Source organism: Condylura cristata, unplaced genomic scaffold, assembly GCF_000260355.1.
Source record: "Condylura cristata isolate star-nosed mole 26May11 unplaced genomic scaffold, ConCri1.0 scaffold00001, whole genome shotgun sequence".
Classification (NCBI taxonomy): Eukaryota; Metazoa; Chordata; class Mammalia; order Eulipotyphla; family Talpidae; genus Condylura; species Condylura cristata.
The window spans coordinates 10,085,300-10,103,537 of NW_004567102.1; the positions used below are offsets into that span (position 1 = coordinate 10,085,300).

At 38.9% G+C, this 18,238-nt stretch overlaps 2 protein-coding genes across 5 annotated transcripts in view; one reads left to right on the plus strand and one right to left on the minus strand.

Moving 5' to 3' along the window:
* The window catches only part of XPO5 (exportin 5), a 50,081-nt gene extending 34,495 nt beyond the window's left edge, over positions 1–15,586 (minus strand). The window contains exons 1-8 of one of the 2 annotated variants that reach the window (XM_012722574.1): positions 15,326–15,586; positions 13,881–14,002; positions 12,910–12,982; positions 10,939–11,076; positions 10,605–10,787; positions 5,458–5,484; positions 4,858–5,043; positions 2,904–2,980 (exon numbers count right to left, since the gene is read on the minus strand). In XM_012722574.1, the coding sequence (XP_012578028.1) occupies positions 2,904–2,980; positions 4,858–5,043; positions 5,458–5,484; positions 10,605–10,787; positions 10,939–11,076; positions 12,910–12,982; positions 13,881–14,002; positions 15,326–15,430 (911 nt within the window). In that variant the 5' untranslated portion in view covers positions 15,431–15,586. The remainder of the gene's footprint in view (positions 1–2,903; positions 2,981–4,857; positions 5,044–5,457; positions 5,485–10,604; positions 10,788–10,938; positions 11,077–12,909; positions 12,983–13,880; positions 14,003–15,325) is intronic. The other variant, XM_012722582.1, reaches the window with a different exon arrangement.
* A 168-nt stretch (positions 15,587–15,754) lies between these two features.
* Positions 15,755–18,238, plus strand: part of POLH (polymerase (DNA directed), eta) — a 24,590-nt gene continuing 22,106 nt past the window's right edge. For 2 of the 3 annotated variants that reach the window (XM_012735170.1, XM_012735229.1), the window contains exons 1-2: positions 15,755–15,992; positions 16,420–16,483. The gene's annotated coding sequence lies outside the window, so the exon portion shown is untranslated. The remainder of the gene's footprint in view (positions 15,993–16,419; positions 16,484–18,238) is intronic. The other variant, XM_012735203.1, reaches the window with a different exon arrangement.

Consider the following 18,238-nt stretch of genomic DNA (forward strand, 5'->3'; position numbering starts at 1 on the left):
CTGGGCCCCAGGTGTGATCCACAGGGCAGCAGACCTCTCCTTTCGCGCCCACTGCTCCTCTCAGCAGTGCACTTGGCGGATCTGCCTACTCTGCTCCCCATTCTGTCTCTGGTGAGTCTTCTCACCACCCCTGCACCTCAGTTGTGTATGCATAAATAAATAAGTCGTTAACAACAACAACAACAAAAAAGGGCCAAAGACCTTAACATATATATCCCAGGAAAGATACACAGATAGCAACTAAGCATATGAAAAGATGTTCCACATTATTTATCATCAATTAAATGAACCAAGATGCTACTATACTCCTATTATAATGGCCAAAATCTAGACCACTGATCCAACCAAATTTAATCAGGATGTGTAATAATAGGAACTATCACACTTTACTTATGCAAATACAAAAAGGTACTGGCACTTTGGAAAGCAGTTTGACTGTTTCTTTTTTTTAAAGATTTATTTCTTTATGCATACAGAACTGGGGTGCAGGCCAGAGGTGCAGGGGCAGTGAGAGGATTCACCAGAGACAGACTGGGGAACAGAACAGGCTGTCTGATGAAGTACATGGTTGAGGGGAACAGCGGATGGGTCAGGAGAGGTCTGCTGTGCCATGTGGGTCACCTCTGGAGCGGGGATCGAACTCAGGCTTAAGTGGCTTTAACATCTTAGTGCTGTGCTTTAACCCACTGCGCCACCAGGGAGGGCCCTGACTGCTTCTTATAAAACTAAGCATATTCTTAGCAGACAATCTAGCATTTGTGCTCTTTTTATTTTCCCAAATGAGTTCAAATTTTAAATCCACATAATACCCTATAAAAAATTGTTTATAGTTGCTTTACTCATAATAGTCAAAACTTGGAAGCAACCATATCCTGTTGAATGTTTAAACTTTGATACATGCAGATAATGAAATTATACAGCATGAAAAGAACTGAGTCATAAAAGTCACATATTTTACTATGTGAAAGCAGCCAATCTGAAAGGCTACACATTGTATGCTTCCAATTAGATTAAATTCTATCAAAGGAAAAAATATGGATAAAATAGAAAGATCAATTGTCAGGGAGTGAGTTCGGAAAGTAGGGAAAAATAGGCAGAGCACAGAGGATTTCCAGGTTAGAGAAAATACTTTAGGTGATACTAGAAAAGTGTTGGACCTAGGTCATTATGCATTTGTCAAAAGTCACACAATATACAACAACAAGCATGAACCCTAAGATAAACCACGCACTTTCGATGATTATGAAATGCCAGTGGAGGCTCATCAGTTCTAACAAATACACCGTTTTAATAATTGGGGGACTATGTAAATGTAGGGGCAAGGACATATCTCTGTACTTTCCTTTCAATTTTGTGGTGAACCTAAAACTGCTCTAAAATAATGAAGTATTAAAAAACAAAGACTCAATAGAAACATAGCTCTGGGCTTCATTAAATCATTTACTTAAGGTCTGTAATCCCTTACCTGCTGTTTTAGAGCACAGAACACAAGTGCTGTTAACTTAAAAATATATACATTATTATAAAGTATTTAGTGGTAAAACCTGAACCGAAAAGATGCAGGACTATTCATAGTAACAAGAATTAATGACTAGAGTGGACAGCAGCTGTTATTAGCTGTAGTCTGAAGGCAACAGAATGCAATATAAAAAACATGGCCCTTGGAATAAGCAACACTAAGTTCTAGTGATGTTGAAGGGCAATAAATGGTGTTATGGTTCATAGTACAGGCTCTGGAATATGACTGCTTGGTTTTAAATCATTGGTTTTTAACCATTTGGATCCAGGAGCACAAAGATGGGACACCTTAGTGTAGATATCATGGTATTTATGGAATGTAAAAAAACAGTAACTACAGGGCCCTCCCTGGTGGCGCAGTGGGTTAAAGCACAGCACTAAGAAGCTTAAGCCACTTGCGCATGAGTTCAATTCCCGCCTGCTCCGGAGGAGACCACATGGCGTGGCAGACCTCTCCTGACCCGCCCGCTGCTCCCCTCAGCAGTTTACTTCGTCGATCTGCCTGTTCTGCACCCCACTCTGTCTCTGGTGAATCCTCTCACCCTCCGCATCTCTGGCCTGTACCCCAGCTCTATATGAATAAATAAATCTTTAAAAAAAAAGCAAAAAAAAAACTAACTACAATGGTCACCCAAAAGATAGGAATCATTTAAAACAGAACTGTAGTCTCCACAGGAAAGTCGTCATAAAAATTGTGCTAGGCTTGGCAGTAAGAAAGTTTTTAGGCAATATATATGCGCCTCACATCTTTTCATTTGTCCTTGAGAACAAGAGCAAGTCAAATTATTGAAAAGGTAGTACTATGACAGTTTCAACTGTCTGTGAAAAAGTCTGGTATCCTAGTAAGAAACACTTATCAGGAAATGTTTAAATACTTTCTAGAGCACTAAGAGAAAATAAATGGACATCATTAGTATAGGACATAAGATGTATTTACAAGTTTTACGCACATATGTCTCATAGAGCACATTGTTCCTGCTACTTTTAAAGAGCTTCAGCACTTCAGATATTGATTATTTTGATTAAAAGCGTGTAGGATTATCCAGAGTCTATAATTGAGGGAGGCCCTAAGTCAGATTCTGCTTCAGCAGACCAGAGCTTTCTCTGGCCTAGTTACCAAGGCTACTAGGAGGCTTGTGAATCAAAACAGACCAAGAAACAAAATGAGTTGCGTGGGGAGAATAGGAAAAACTGTGAAAGTGGGTTGGTGCCACAACTTATTTCCAGCATCAGGTCTTCAAAATGGTTGAATTGTTCCTTTAAAAGACTGCCTGGTTTTCCTACAAAGAACACTCTCAGGAACATAGACAGGAACTTCAGATGTATACAAGTAAGTCCTAAAAATAATAAAGAATAAGAAAACACACAGAAATGTAAATACTCACCGTGCAGCAACTAGTATATAATGCATGGCCACATCTCCAAATAAGACCATCAAAGGTTTCCGGTCTTCCAACTTGCCCTATATCCAGTTTTAGAGAAACACAGGTAATATAAACAGTATTATTGAGTCTTCACTATTATTATATTCTGTATAATCAAACACACTCACTAAATATAATTCACTTCTATATAATTCTCACACAGCCCAGCAGCTAACTAAACACTAGAAAAAGGTCAACTATTTAAAACCAAAAATTGGTAAGACATATTTTTTAACATGTGGGGCTACCATGCTGAAAACAGTAAAGTTGCACTGTGTTTACTGCAGCACTATTTATAACAGGTAAAACCTGGAAACCACCCAAGTGCCCCAAAATAGACAATTGGATCAAGATGTGGTATATATACACAATGGAATATTACTCAGCAATCCAAAAAAATAAACTGAGGCCATTTGCAGCAACATGGAAGGGATCAAGCTCAGTGAAATAAGTAAGAAGGAAAAAGAAAAATATTGGATGGTTTCACTTATAGGAGGAATGCAGGGAAACCAAATAAGACATGGGAAAAAATAATAACAACATAAAACACAATAAAACAAAAACAGACAATTATAAATCAGACATTTTGCAGAGACATCAGGAGGAGGAAGGGAGGAGCACAGGGGACTGTGGTGATGGTGCACAGCAAACTGGGGGAGGAAATACTACAGGGTAAATTGGGGAGTAAGTTAAAATAATAATTATTTATTCATACAGAATGGGGGAACAAGCCAGAGGTGCAGGGGCAATGAGAGGCTTCACCAGAAACAGAGCTGGGAGCAGAACAGGCAGATAGGCGAAGTACATTGCAGTACATTGCAGTGGGTGGGTCAGGAGAGGTCTGCTGCGTCATGTGGGTCACCTCCGGGGCCGGGGATTAAACTTGGGGATCAAACTTGCACTGAAGTGGCTGTGACCAGCTTGCAGTGCTGCATCCTAACCGGCTGTGCCACCAAGGAGGGCCCAGGGAGGAAATTCTATGGGGTCTACACCTGGGGTAGGGAGGGGAATGTAAACATTGTTTTGAAATGAACAATGAGGGCCCTCCCTGGGGGGGAGTTAAAGCAAAGCATAGGGTTAAAGTGCAGCATATGAAGCTATGCAAGCCAATGCCACACAAGTTCCATCCCTGACCAGGGAGGTGATCCTCATGGCACAGCAGATCTCTCCTGACCTGCCCATTGCTCCCCTCAGCAGTATTTCAGTAGATATTCCCCACAATGTCTCTGGTGACTCCTCTCACACTCTATACCCTAGTTCTTGTATGCATAAATAAATAAATCTTTTAAAAAAAGAATAATGTAAATGTATATATATGCACATACACACACACATACAAACACATAAAGTAAATTACATCTGAAGACAACATGTCTGTGGAGAAAAGAATCATGCTATCAAAGTTAGGTATATTAGGTTGCTTAACAATGTTTGGGTAGAGATAAACCATATATAAAATGATGGCTCCAATAGGTTACCACAGCGCACACACAGCTAGCAGTGTAGGTTTGTGTAATTACACTCTACCATTTGTAAAGGATCACCTAGTGATGCATTTCCCAAGAGCTGTGTGAGTAGGACACATGAATGTATATAGTCAGTGTTAACCTCTAAGAATCTTTGACGTAACACTGCATGTTAAACTTTAGCATTACTTTTACCTTGGTTTTTTAAGTATGATGTCCAAGGTTCATAATTGTGTTAAGAACCAAGTAGTATGTAAAATCTCTACATGCTGCAATGAATCCATAAAATACTGGCAAATTCTCATCCAAAGGGCTCAGAGGCTTGTAATACATTGATGTCCAATAAAAAAGTCCATACTTTTAGAAGTCTTTCAGCTACAACATAATATTAAACACATACACACACAGAGAGACTCTGTGGATAAAGTCATTTTCAAGTGTTAACTTACTTTTCTGCTGACTGCGATGAGAAGACACTCAGCTGCTCCCAACTGAAGTTCCTGTTCATTCAGAAGCAGGCACAACATCTCCAGGAGTTTACAGTTTTCAGCAGTAATATGACTCATGGATACCCAGTCAATGTACCCTGCCAGAGTATTCAGTGCTGCAACTCCTACTCGACAGTGTGCTTGGGCCTGCATGAAAAAATGATTTTGACCATTAACTGCACATTAACAAAGAAGCTTTGGTTATTCCCATGCTCCTTCTATTTTATAATTTAAAAACAAAAACAAAACAAAAAAATAATAATTTTTTTTCTTTTAAATTGATTTAAATCTATAACAGTCACTGGTAGGGAGTTCAAAGGTTTTCTTGTGATATACAATCACTTTTTAAATAACAGCATTCTCAATAAGAAATAAGACCTCATTAATACATATGGCCATTTTATCTCCTTCAATAAATCTCAAATACTATCATTTTTATTCTCTCTATCATAACTCAATGATCAAATAAAATAAGACAGAGCTCAACCTCGACTAGTGCATACATATGTGTACCTGACAGGCTTAAAGAAGACTCTTTCCAACTCCACAAAGAACTCTTACCTTTGACTCCTGAGAATTATCTGTCTTCTGAAAGAAAAGAAGTATAAGGATCCAATGTATTTAATGAGCAAAAGGCTAGGTAATAACTTTCCACCCCCATAATTAAGGCTTGTCAGTAAGGATTTTCAAATACTGAATGAACTTTTAATCTTGGAAAGGAATACAACTTTACTAAGGACACATACCTGATATTTTCCCTAACAAGGGCACGTTATTTTAACTTCAACAATATGACAAAAGTTAATATAAGGCACTTATACAAACTTTTTAGAATATTAGGATCCTAAGCACACAGTTTAAAATGAAATACAACAGACGAAGAGTAAGAATGACCAGCTTTGCTAGTGATGAAGGAAGTAACAGTTTAAAATAAAGCTTTAGTATCATTTCCACATTAAAATAAAGAAACTGTAGCTGATCATGGTAAAATGAAATGATGTAATGTTAATGGTGGAAAAAAAAATGAAATTAGGGGCCCTCCCTGGTGGTGCAAGGGTTTGTTAAAAAACAGCACTATGAAAGCTATCCACAGCCACTACAGCACAAGTTCAATCTACAGGCACAGCAAACCTCTCCTGTCTTGCCCTCTGCTCCTTCAGCAGTGTATTTCAGTCAATCCATCTATTCTGTTCCCCACTCACTGTCTTGGGTGAATCCTCTCACACACCCCCACCTCTGGCCTGTACCCCAAGACCTTATATGCATAAATAAATAAATCTTAAAAAAAAAAATTAAATGAATAAACTTTGTGACCATGTATATAAGGATACTAAATAGATGGAAATATGTCTGTTCAGTAAATGAATAATTATGAGTGTTACCTCATATTTCAAATTCCATTAAACTTTTTAAGTTATGTATACCTTGTAAGTGTTTAAAATTAATGTGTTTCAAAGAAATGAAAAGAGATGCCTTACATGGGTTGGCAAAAATAAAATAATTAAAATGGCCATCCTACCAAAAGCAATTTGTAGATTCAATGCTAGCCCTATAAAAATTTCAATGACATTTTTCGGAGAAATAGAAAAAATATTGATGACATTCATTTGGAGCCACAAAAAAAAAACCTTGAAGAGCCAACACTTCTGAGTAAGAAAGAAGGGAATGGAGGTATCACACTCCCAGACTTCAAACTATACCACAAAGCCATAATAAGTAAAACTGCATGGTACTGGAACAAGAACAGACATACAATCCAATGGAATCAAATAGAAAACCCAGATATAAATCCAAAGTTTTATGAACAGCTAATCTTTGACAAAGGAGCAAAGACTTCAGTGGGACAAAGAAAGTTTGTTCAACAAATGGTGCTGGGAAAGCTGGGTTGCTATGTGCAAAAAAGATGAAGCTAGATTACTACCCGGCACCAACACAAAAACCAACTCAAAATGGATTAAGACACAGGACATAAGACTTGAAACCATAAAATATGTAGAAGTATTGGTAAAACACAGCCTATACTTCAGTAACATCTTTAAGGATATATTACCCAAAGTAAGGATTGTGAAAGAAAGGATAAACAGCTGGGACAACATCAAATTGAATAGCACAAGAGACAGTACATAAAACAGACACCCCACTGATTGGTAGAAAATTTTTTCACGTAATATGAATGATAAAGGATGGATCACAAAGATATACAAAGAGTGGATGAAACTCAACAAATATAAAGTGAACAATACCATCAAAAAATGGGCAGAGCAGCTACAAAGACAGTTCTCCAAAGAGGAAATGCAATGGCCAACAGGCATATGAAAAAATGTTCAACATCATAATAAGGGAAATACAAATCAAAACCACAATGAGATACCACCTCACACCAGTGAGAATGGTACATATTGAAAAACAAGCAACAATAAATGTTGGAGAGGGTGTGGAGAAAAAGGAACTCTGCTACACTGCTGGTGGGAATGCAAACTGGTACAATCACCATGGAAAGATGTGTGAAGGTTTCTGAAACTGCTAAAAATGGAGCTTCCATATGATTCAGTAATTCCACTCCTACGTATATACCCAAAGTACACAAAAACAATAATTCAAAAGGACACCTGCACCCCTATGTTTATTGTTGCCCTATTTACAATAGGGAAGATGTGGAATCAACCCAAATGCCCGAAAATAGATGACTGGATCAAGAAGATGTGGTATATATACACAATGAAATACTGTCCAGCAATCAAAAAAGACAAACATGCCATTTGTGGCAACATGGATGGAACTGAAAAAGATCATGCTTAGTTAAATAAGTCAAAAAGAAAAAGAAAAATACCAGATGGTTTCCATTGCAGGAGTGTAAGGGATGGGGGAAAAGAGACACAGACACACACACACAGACACACACACAGACACACACACACACACACACACACACACACATTATAATAAATTAAAAAAGAACATCAACTAACAACTATAAACCAGAGCCATTCTGTGGGGCAGGAGAGGAGAACAAGATCCAAACTGGGGTGGGAAGAGCATATGGTGATGGCACATGGGGGGGAGTGGTGGTGGGAAATCCATGGGAATTACAAGTGAGATGAAAAAATGTACAAAATGAAGAATACTGTAAAAAATGTATTTATAAAATAAATAAAAACAAATAAATATCAAAAAATAAAATTATGTATTTTCTGAGACACTTTTGAAGTTAAGAGTAACTCCTGAAGACAGTTGAGAAACAATTCAAGCAGTTCTAACTTCTCATATACCTGAAAACTTACTACCATTAGAATCATAAAACATCTGTTTTATTTTTTTAACTTAAAAAATATTTTTATTCAGTATTAAGGCTTCATCAACAGTAATGGGGGTATAGCTAAGTAGAAACCTTTTACCACTATCTACTTATTCTGCCCAAGAAGGAAAAGGGATCCAACTGACAGCAGCCAAGTCCAGTCACTCCAACAGTTCTTTCAGTCTCATTTGGATTGTCTATGCCTCTGGGACCAGTAGAGGAGCCAGGTGATAGGAGAAATGTACTCCCATTTGTCCCTTATCTATTTCCATTCAATCTCCTCCCCAGTTGGGAAGGTACTAGAATGGGTGATGGAAGCAGAGAAGGAACTTATGATAAAAGTGAGATGTTTAAGGCCCTTCCTGATGTTGCAACAGGTTAAATCACAGCACTATGAAGCCATCCACAGCCACTGAAGCATGAGATTCCCAGCTGGAGAGGTGACCCACATGGTGCAGCAGACTTCTCCTGACCTGCCTGCTGCTCCCCTCAGCAATGTTTCAGTAGATCCCCTGTTCTGCTCCCTACTCTGTCTCAGATGAATCATCTCACTCCCTGCACTTCTTACCTGTACACCTCAGTTCTTGTATGCATAAGTAAATAAATCTTTAAAAAAATAAAAAAGTGAAATGTTCAAGGTACCAAAGACAGCTCTTGCTGTGTTCTAGGCACAAGTGGTAGTTCAAGAGATGGAGTTCAAGAGATGGAGAGAATGAAACCAAAGGTAAAGACTACAGTGGATACATTTCTAATTTATGTGAGACTATAACCAATCAGTCCTTTCCTGGCTTGTTGACTAGATTTCTAAGATATCTAAGTATTCATTATTTGTTCTCTCTCTTTCTGTTTTAAGGATTTATTTACTTATGCATATAAGAACTGGGGTATAGGTCAGAGGTGCCGGAAGGTGAGAGGATTCACCAGAGACAGAACAGGGAGACCGGCAGATGTACAGAAATACACTGCTGAGGGAAGCAGCTGGCGAGACAGGAGAGGTCTGTTGTGCCATGTGGGTCAGCCTCCTGGCTGGCAGGGGATTAAACTCATACTGCAAGGTCAGCTTCCTGGCTGGCAAGGGATCAAACTCATGCTGCAGTGGCTGACGATATTTTGATAGTGCTGTCTTTTACCCCTGCGCCACCTGGGAGGCCCAGTTCTCCTCCTCTTAGGATTAAATATCTGAAAAAGAAATGAAAATATCTTCTTTATCCTCATATATATATAATGCAAATGTGGGCCCTCCCTGGTGGCGCATGGGTTAGGATGTAGCACTGCAAGCTAGCTGGAGCCGCCAAGTGTTTCTCAGATATTTTCTTTTGAAAAAGAGGATAAATTCTGGAGGAAACAGTCCATTCTAATAAAAAAGAGGATAGATTAAATCCCATAAACATTTATAGGGGATCTTCAACATTAGAATTTGTACCTTGGAATCCTTACCCCTAAAACAGAGATAATACTTTCTCTTAGGGTTGTTTTGAGGATTAAATAACATGTAAATTTCAAACAAATATGATGACTGCTGATGAAAGCTTAGAAAAAATTATTAAGTTTATTAAGAAAAAATTTTTTAAGTTTTTTAGATGCTCACTGAGTTCTTCCCCACCCCAATAGCTCATAACCTTATCAATGACTCTGCACGCATCTAGCACAGTTCTGACAATAAACCTGATGATACTGCTGTGGGCACAAAAAGTAACTAATTTTAATTAATCCTCTATGAAGTATATATTATGAAGATTCTAAATCAGAGTTCTTTAGAAAGTACTATCAACATTATGGACTGGATAATTCTCTATCAATGGGAATTGTTGTGTGAATTATGGAAGGTGTGGCAGCACCCTTTGCCTCCACTGGCTAGACACCAGTAGCCACTCTTATTGTGACAACCTGGGGGACTAAATCACCCCCACTGAGAACCATCAAACTAGGTTAATTTTCAGTCTCCTTCTGAGGATCTCTGATGAATATCACAAAAGCTTGTTCTTTCTGCAAAAGAAAATCCTAATCAGGAAGAATAAAATACAAAGAATCAAGTAGTCAAGGAAAACAAAAACTGGAAGTTTTCACTGAAAAAGAGGTCAGGTCTAGATGGGAAATAAGACAACATGGATAATTACCCTGACCAATCAGAGATTTTCAAATATTTGGAGCTAACTTTCACTTTTACACTATTTTAAGAATTTTCTTACTGGACAAGGATTTTTCCCTAACAGACATGAAATTCACTGAACGGAATTTCTTAGAAAATTATTCCACTTTTTCCTGTTATCTGTTTCTTCTTAGCTTAGAAAATGACTATGTCGTTGAACTAGATATATCCTCTTTCCTTGCTGAAAATTACATTAACTTTCAAAAACAAACAAAATCACTCATAGAAGAAAACAGGACTTTTGAGAGAGAGGGTGTTCCTTACCGCTTGCCGATACTGGTTTACATTTTCCTGAAGTGTGTTTAGTAGAAAGCTGAAGATCCTTTCCATGTTCTGAGTTAATGTTTGTTGGATATCCCTTCTTCTTTGAGGTGGTAATGTCTGAAAGGTCACTACGTCCTCAGCCAGTCGCAAAAGGATGAACATCACTAACTCTGTCTGTGTTTCCTGTAATAGAAATAAACTAAATTAAATTAAAACATTTTTCATTATAGGAATACCCAAAGGTTCTCTTCTGTTGTCAAAACAAACCCCTGAAGAGCCAAGACAAAACAAAACAAACAAAAGGAAATTGAATTGATTTAGCTATATTCCATACCCCTTGTTTAGAAAGAGTGTCCAATTCTACTAGCATGTCAGGCCAGTGCTGTGGCCACTCCCGCTTGATCATTTCTACTACAATTCTAGACAGAACATCTTTTATATGATTCTCCTCTTCCAAAATGTCCAATGTTCCCTGAGAAAGAAGAAGAGATGTTAAGAGATCTGCTAGACTGAATTCATGGGGAAAAAAACCGGGCTGTTAAAGGTGTACAAAATTCATCAGCAGGCCTGCTTTGAAACAGAATAAACAAACCTGTTCTCCATATCTGAGTCATATGTCCTGCATTCTTACTAGTCATTCTTCCCACTTAAAGCTTAAGTAATGGTTGCATCAGCTAATAAAATGGCTGTTACAGAGCAAAGACGACATCACTGTTTCCCTTTGTAAACTGAAGATACTCTCTAATTGGTCATTTCATTTTGTGGGAGGGTCAACAATGATAGAAGAATATAGAAAGAAAGAGCACTTTGAGAAGCTGATAAAGGGAAAGCAACTGAGTATTTTATCAATAGTTTTAGTACTGAAAGAATCAGAAAGGTTTTGATTGGGCTCTGTTCTTCTAAATTTGATAGAGGGTTCATCCAGTATCCAAAAGTACAACATTACTATTTGATATGAACTGGTAAATTACTTTAGAGATACAGGAGTGCTAGTACAATAATTTATATAGAAAATATTTTGAGGGTTCCAGACCCAAAAAATAACCTACCAAATCATGCCAATTAGGAAATTCTACTTTTCAATATTGGGAGGAAATTCATAACAAGATTAATAAATGACTTCTATTGAGTCCCTCAAAAATTGCAAAATATAAGTCCCAATCAGCTAAGTTAATTAAAAAAATTGGAAAGTAATTTCTTTTTATATTAAAGGCAAAGACTTTGGAATGAGAAAGGGGTAGGACTTCCATGCCTTTTGTTAAAACAACAACAGGGCTTCCCTGGAGGCACTGGGGTTAAAGGCTCAGTTTCCTCAAGGTGTCTGGCAGCCACTATGATTCTAGTTAGATCCCCCGCCAGGGAGCTAATCCACATGGCACAGCAGACCTTTCCTGTCTCACCAGCTGCTCCCTTAGCAGTGTGTTTCAGCTGATCTACCTGTTTTGCTCCCCACCCTGTCTTGGGTAAATCCTCTCACCCACAGTACCTCTAGCCCCTACTCCAGTTCTTGTATGCATAAATAAATAAAAATAAATCTTAAAGAAAAAAAAACAACAGATTTAAAACATGTTTAAGCCATATTCTTGAAACAAGTCACATTTTCCTGAAACAAATTCATCCTGCATACATTTATTGCTAATATCATATATCATAGTTCATTCTGGAATGAAAGGAAACAAAAAGCAAAGTAGACAATGTTTCAGTATAACTTAGATCTAACAATCTTACTATCTGCTCAAAATGTTTACTCTCTTGTCCTTGTCTTTATATTTTAAAAGTGTTAAGTCAGGGGCCTCCCCTCTAAAATAGGGACCTCCCATCTAAAATAGTCTCAGAGCTATCAAGCTATTGGCAAGTCACTACAACAGGAGTTTGATCCCAGGCCAGGGAGCTAAGCCACAGGGTGCAGAAAACCTCCCCAATCTGGCCCCTTGCTCCTCTGAGCAGTTTATTTCAGTAGATCTGCCTATTCTGCTCCCCATTCTGTCTCTGGTGAATCCTCTCACCCCTGTACCTCTGGTCTACACCCTAGTTCTTGTATGCATAAATAAATAAAAATAAACCTTAAAAAAAAAAAAAGTCATCATATAAGGGATTAATTAAGCCTCGTAAAAGAAATGTGAAGAATTAGGATTCTTGTGATGGTGGTGCTTTCTACCTTAAAGATAACATTTAATATGATATAAAGTATCCTGTTTGATCTAGGTAGAGCCAGTGAATTTTTATATAAATGCTACATTGAAGAAGTCATACTTTGTCTAAACTACCTTGGAAACATTAAGTCTTCCAAGCAACCATTCCTTACATTTGCAATCAGCTCCATGACACTGTTCTTCAGATAGACCTTCTCCAATCGAGACATGCTGTTCCATCGAAACCTGGCCACCAAAATGCATAAAGTCAACAGAACCACATTAGAAGTCTTCTTTTCACAGTAGTTTTGATTCCTGTTTGTGATTTCATTATAGAGCTATACTTTTGATTTTATATTCTTCAAAGAACAAAAATAAAATTGAGGTAAGAGTTTTATATAGACAGCAGTTCATTAATCAGAATAAAGAATTTGTGGACAAATCAGTTTTTCCCATTGATTTTAAAGACCAAAAGCAAAAACACATCTGGGACAAATACAGCATAAGTGGAAAAATATAATCTTGATACCACTAACTCCTTTTTTGTGCTGGTTACAAGGTAGTACACAAATAGTGCAAAAAACTGAAGCTAAATCTTACAAGCTGATTCTTCTGGCAAACAGAGTGGGTAGGACACTTAAGTTAGGAGGGTTTTCAGTTACTGTCATATAATGCTGCTTTGGCCAGACCGTTAGGATGTCACACAGCTTCAATTTTTTTTTTTTCACACACTATCAAATTTAATAATAATTAGAAAAAAATTAAAGGCACAATGCCAAATGAGAGATTGATTTACCCATTCACTAATTTATTCTAAGACTTTTGAGTTCTACTGGCATCTTAAGTAGGAGCTCAATAAATGTTGGTTAAATGAATAACAGCTATTAGCAAACATTCATGGAAAGCTAAGTGCTTTATGTACCTTGTGTTTTACACAGAAGAAATTACAACTTTACATAGAAGGAAAAGGTTAATCCTTGAAGGAGCGAATTCCCGTGAGGTTCTGATAAACTTTGGGGAATCATTCACTTCTTCTTGGGGATTGTTCTTTTCAACTCATGTAAAGAGCATCTCTATGAGTTATATAAGAAATAAAGATTTACTTTCTCACAGACTTTGGTGGTAACATCCAAAAGTTTCTTACTTGACAACATGCTCCAGGATCTGAAGGCCAAAATGCCTAACGATGGCAATTTGTGTTTTCTCAGCCAACTTCAAGCCACAGGGAACACAGATAGGGCACTTTTCTTTAAACTCTTCACAAAACTGAAAGAAAAAAAATTAGTATTTCCCTTGGGAACCAAGAGAAGATGAGAACTAAAAAAAACCCTTCATTTTAAGAAACTCTCTGAACTGTACTTTTAAGTTGCAAAATCTAGCTCAATATTATAGGAATAAAACAACAAACATTTTCGTTACTTGGGTAGTTCCAGTTAGGTAAATTAAAAAAGACAAACTAATCTAACTGAGAAAAAAACTATTTGTAGGATATCCATTAAGTATAATGGCTTGAAATGACTATTTTCTAGGTTTTGCTTTAAAATCTTTTGGTGAAAGAAAGCGATAAAGCAAATGTAACTGCTGAATTTAGGTGGTGGGTATATACAAGATCATTGGAGGATACACTTTTTGTGTGCATATTTAACCTTTCATAATAAAAAACAAGTAGAAACCGACTTTTTTCTGATTCCAAATCCGGTAGCATATATCTGTATTGTAAAGTTTTTTACAACTCCACTTCATGAAGTTACATCACTGAAAACATGCAGAACACGTTATTTTTCCTAGTGGTCATTTCTAATAGTTCACATACGTACATCGTTTGAAGTGAGCATAAGTTCGTATTTATGGTATTAGCATTCCCAAATAGCAACACACCAGTAGGGTGTACAGCATCTGGGACTCAAAAACACTACTTTCAGGAAACCAAAGTGCCCTTGTTAAAATGCAAAGTAAGTGGTATTAGTTCATCTTCGCGCAAAATCGTCTAAGAATATCACACTAAAAAACATGGGGGTGGGGGTATGAGATTTAGCCCAGCGGTACCTAAGACACAGTAGAAAGTTAGAGGTGTGTAACAATGTGAGCAAAGAGGCTCCAGAGGGGCTGAAGCTCAGTTAGAGCAGGTCAGCAGGGTAACTCTTTGAGTGCAGGGAAACCATAAAGAAAGTGGCTGTTGTCGGGGACGGGATGGACACGTGCGTCTTAGGAAAGACGATTGGATGTGAAGATGTGGGGCTTTGGGAGATTAAATAGGTCCAGCCGGCAGCGGAGGTTGTCGTGTTGCGAACTAGAGTGAACAGAAGTGGGAAAAGGATAAGAGGGCAGCAAAAAGTGGTGGGATGAGAAGCTTTTAGGCACCGGAGCGTTCCCTGGGAAAGGTAGTCTCGGCAAGCAGACAAGGCTGGGAGTGGGAAGAGGCAGAAGACTGCGAGGAGAAGCACCCCCCATCCGACCCCCGGGGATTAGGGAGGGCGGTCCAGGGGCTACGTAGTCGGGAGACCACCAGGGTTTTGGGCGGTGCCGGGTCTGCTGGGGGTGGGAAAGGGTTTCGCGGCGCGGCAGGCCCGGGGTGCAGACCCCAGCTACCTTGAGGGCTTCCAGCCGGTAGCGCTGGGTGGAGCTGGGGTCCATCATGACCGTCACCGCTTTCACCAGCTGCTCGCACAGCGCGTTCACTTGATCCATCGCCATGGCTAGCGCCACGCGCCGCTAACACGCTCCACGGCTGTCCCGGGAGCACGAGGACCGGATGGTGCCTAGGCGGGACCACACGCTGGTACCGGGCCGCGGCAGGCTTTGGGGGGAGGTGGGGAGGTGCGGAGCTGGAGGAGGAGCGTGAGGGCCAGAAGCTCCAGCTTGGAAGGACCGAGTGCTGCGCACGCGCCCGACTCGTCACTGCGCACGCGCCCGCGGAAGTGGCGACTCCCTTGTGACGGTTGCTGCTCGGTGGGCGGAGCGGGAGACGGAAGGGTGCACTGCGCAAGCGCGTCAACGGCCCTTCGGCTGCGCGCGGAGTGTAACTTCTGTCCAGAGCTCTAGCTGCCCAGTGGCTGGCCTCGGCTGAACCCTTCTGGGCTGTGCGGGCGTTTGTCAACGCAAGGATTCTCCATCGGGTGCTCCGTCGTCACCGTTTCTTTCGAAACCGACTGGCCTGCTTCTAGCAAGTCTCTTTCATCTTCGTTCTAGTAGACGACACCGAGCCCAGCATCCGCGGCGTCTGCGGTTGGCAGTTTATCAAGGGGTTGCCACACTGGTGAGAGAATTTAGGACCGTTCGGTATCGTTGTTTCCAAACTTTTCGTATTGTTTATCAGTTTTTTGATGTAGTAATGGCTGGTGGCAAAACTAAACCTAAAATACTTAAAATAGAAAACAGCTGACAAATATGGCCCTTGTACTGTGGGAAATTTTTTCCATAAGAAAAAGATTTTCCCTGTAGCTCTTAAACTTTGTGTTTACTTAATTTCCTTGAGTGTATCGTCAGTTGATCAGCACCATATTTGTATAGGTTGGGATAAACCTAGTCGCTTAAAGATTAATAACTACAATCACTGAAGGTTCGTGCCATTTATGCCACTTTGAAGTGTTAGAGACAAAAGTAGTGTAATCCTTACTTAGAAAGGCAGAATGTTTCATTTTCCATCTTTAAAGATCTCTTGCATTTACTATTTTTTTTTCTAGCACCTGTTCAAGCCACCGCTTTGATTTCTCACGTTTATAAATTATCACTTTCTGCCTGTTTTAGGTGAGTGGTCAATTGGAATTTATAAGAAATTATGCCTTCACTACTCGGATTTTTAAGATTCATTGTTTTCTTTCTTTTTCAAAGCTGATCTTTCAGCTTTGTAGGGGCATGGCACTTTTTCAAAGTGAATGTTAATTCTTGACTCTTTTTTTAGAATACAGTTGGGTGTTTACTCAACTGTGCAACCTGGCTTCTCATATTTGAATCATGAATTACCGTTGTTTCCATAAGTGTTATATTTACTTAAAGTCAGTGGTTGCTGTCCCTACTACATATAGCCTGAAGAGCTTTTAAAAATCACAATGCAGGCGCCTCCCTGGTATAGCAACAGGTTAAGCTGCAGCGCAATGAGGCAATTCCCAGCCACTGGAGCACCAGTTCACTTCCATCCTCAGCCAGTGAGGTGATCCACATGGCACAGCAGACCTCTGCTGTCTCGCTTGCTGCTCCCCTCAGCAGTGTATTTCAGTTGCTCTGCCTTTTCTACTCCCCATTCTGTCTCTGGTAAATCCTCTCATCCTGCTGCACCTCTGGCCACACCCCAGCTCTTGTATGCATAAATAAATCTTTAAAAAAAAAATCACAATACCCAGGTAACACCCATACAAAATAAATTAGGTTGTTTGGTGGTAGAAATCAGATTTTGATATTATCTGAATGTTCCTAGGTGATTACAAATTTCAGCAAAGTTTGGGAGCTACTGCTTTATATTACTTATTCCAGATTACTAACAATGTTAACTAATATCATTAGTGTGGGCTCTCCCTGGTGGTACAGTGGGTTAAAAAGCACAGCACTATGCAGTAAGCCGAGTTGCAACCACTTAAGCATGAGTTAAATCCCCCCGCCCAAGAGGTGACCAAGATGGCATAGCAGACCTCTGCTGTCTCGCCTGCTGCTCCCCTCATTAGTATACTTTGACAATACTTTGTGCTCTACTCTGTCTCTGATGGATCCTCCCAATGCCCTTTGCACCTCGCACCTCTGGCCTGTACCCCAGTTTTGTATGCATGAATAAATAGAACTTAAAAAAGAATAGTATCACTAGCCTATGTTTACTCTCAAGTATATAAGGGGGTTTGTTATTCATACCTTTATGTATGTATCTGAATAAATAGTATGTGGTATTTTTTATTTGTCATAAAAACTTACATGAATGGGAAGAAAATCACCATTGGACTACTATAAAGTAATTTTTACTAGTCAGTCAGTGATACTTAGTGATTCAAAGCTTGAAGAGAAACAGGTTATATAGTCTCAAAGTATCCCTTTTATGATAATAGTTACAAAAGGAAAAATAGTAACTTTATAGTGAGAAACCTGCAAATACGATTTCAACTAAATGATTGTGGATAAATGGATAATAACAGTAACAAGACATATTAAAATCATGTACCTCTCAATGATACACCAAAAAGAGCGTATCACTTACCAAAAATGTATAACTGCAATCTGATCAAGAGAAAACAACAGACAAAACCTAACTTGAGAAAGTAATTGTCTAGTTCTCTTAAAAAATGTGTCAGAAAAAAAAGGAAAATTCCAAGGAAATGTCACAGATTAGAGAAGATGGAGGAGTCATGGCACCTTAAAGGTTGGATCCTGGAACAGGGAAAGGATATTAATGGGATAACCAGTGGAATTCACATATGTAGTTGAATATTATCAGTGTACATTATTTGGTTTTAATAAGTGTTCTATGTAAAATGAGAACTGTACTATTTTTGCAACTTTTCTGTAAATCTAAAAGTATTT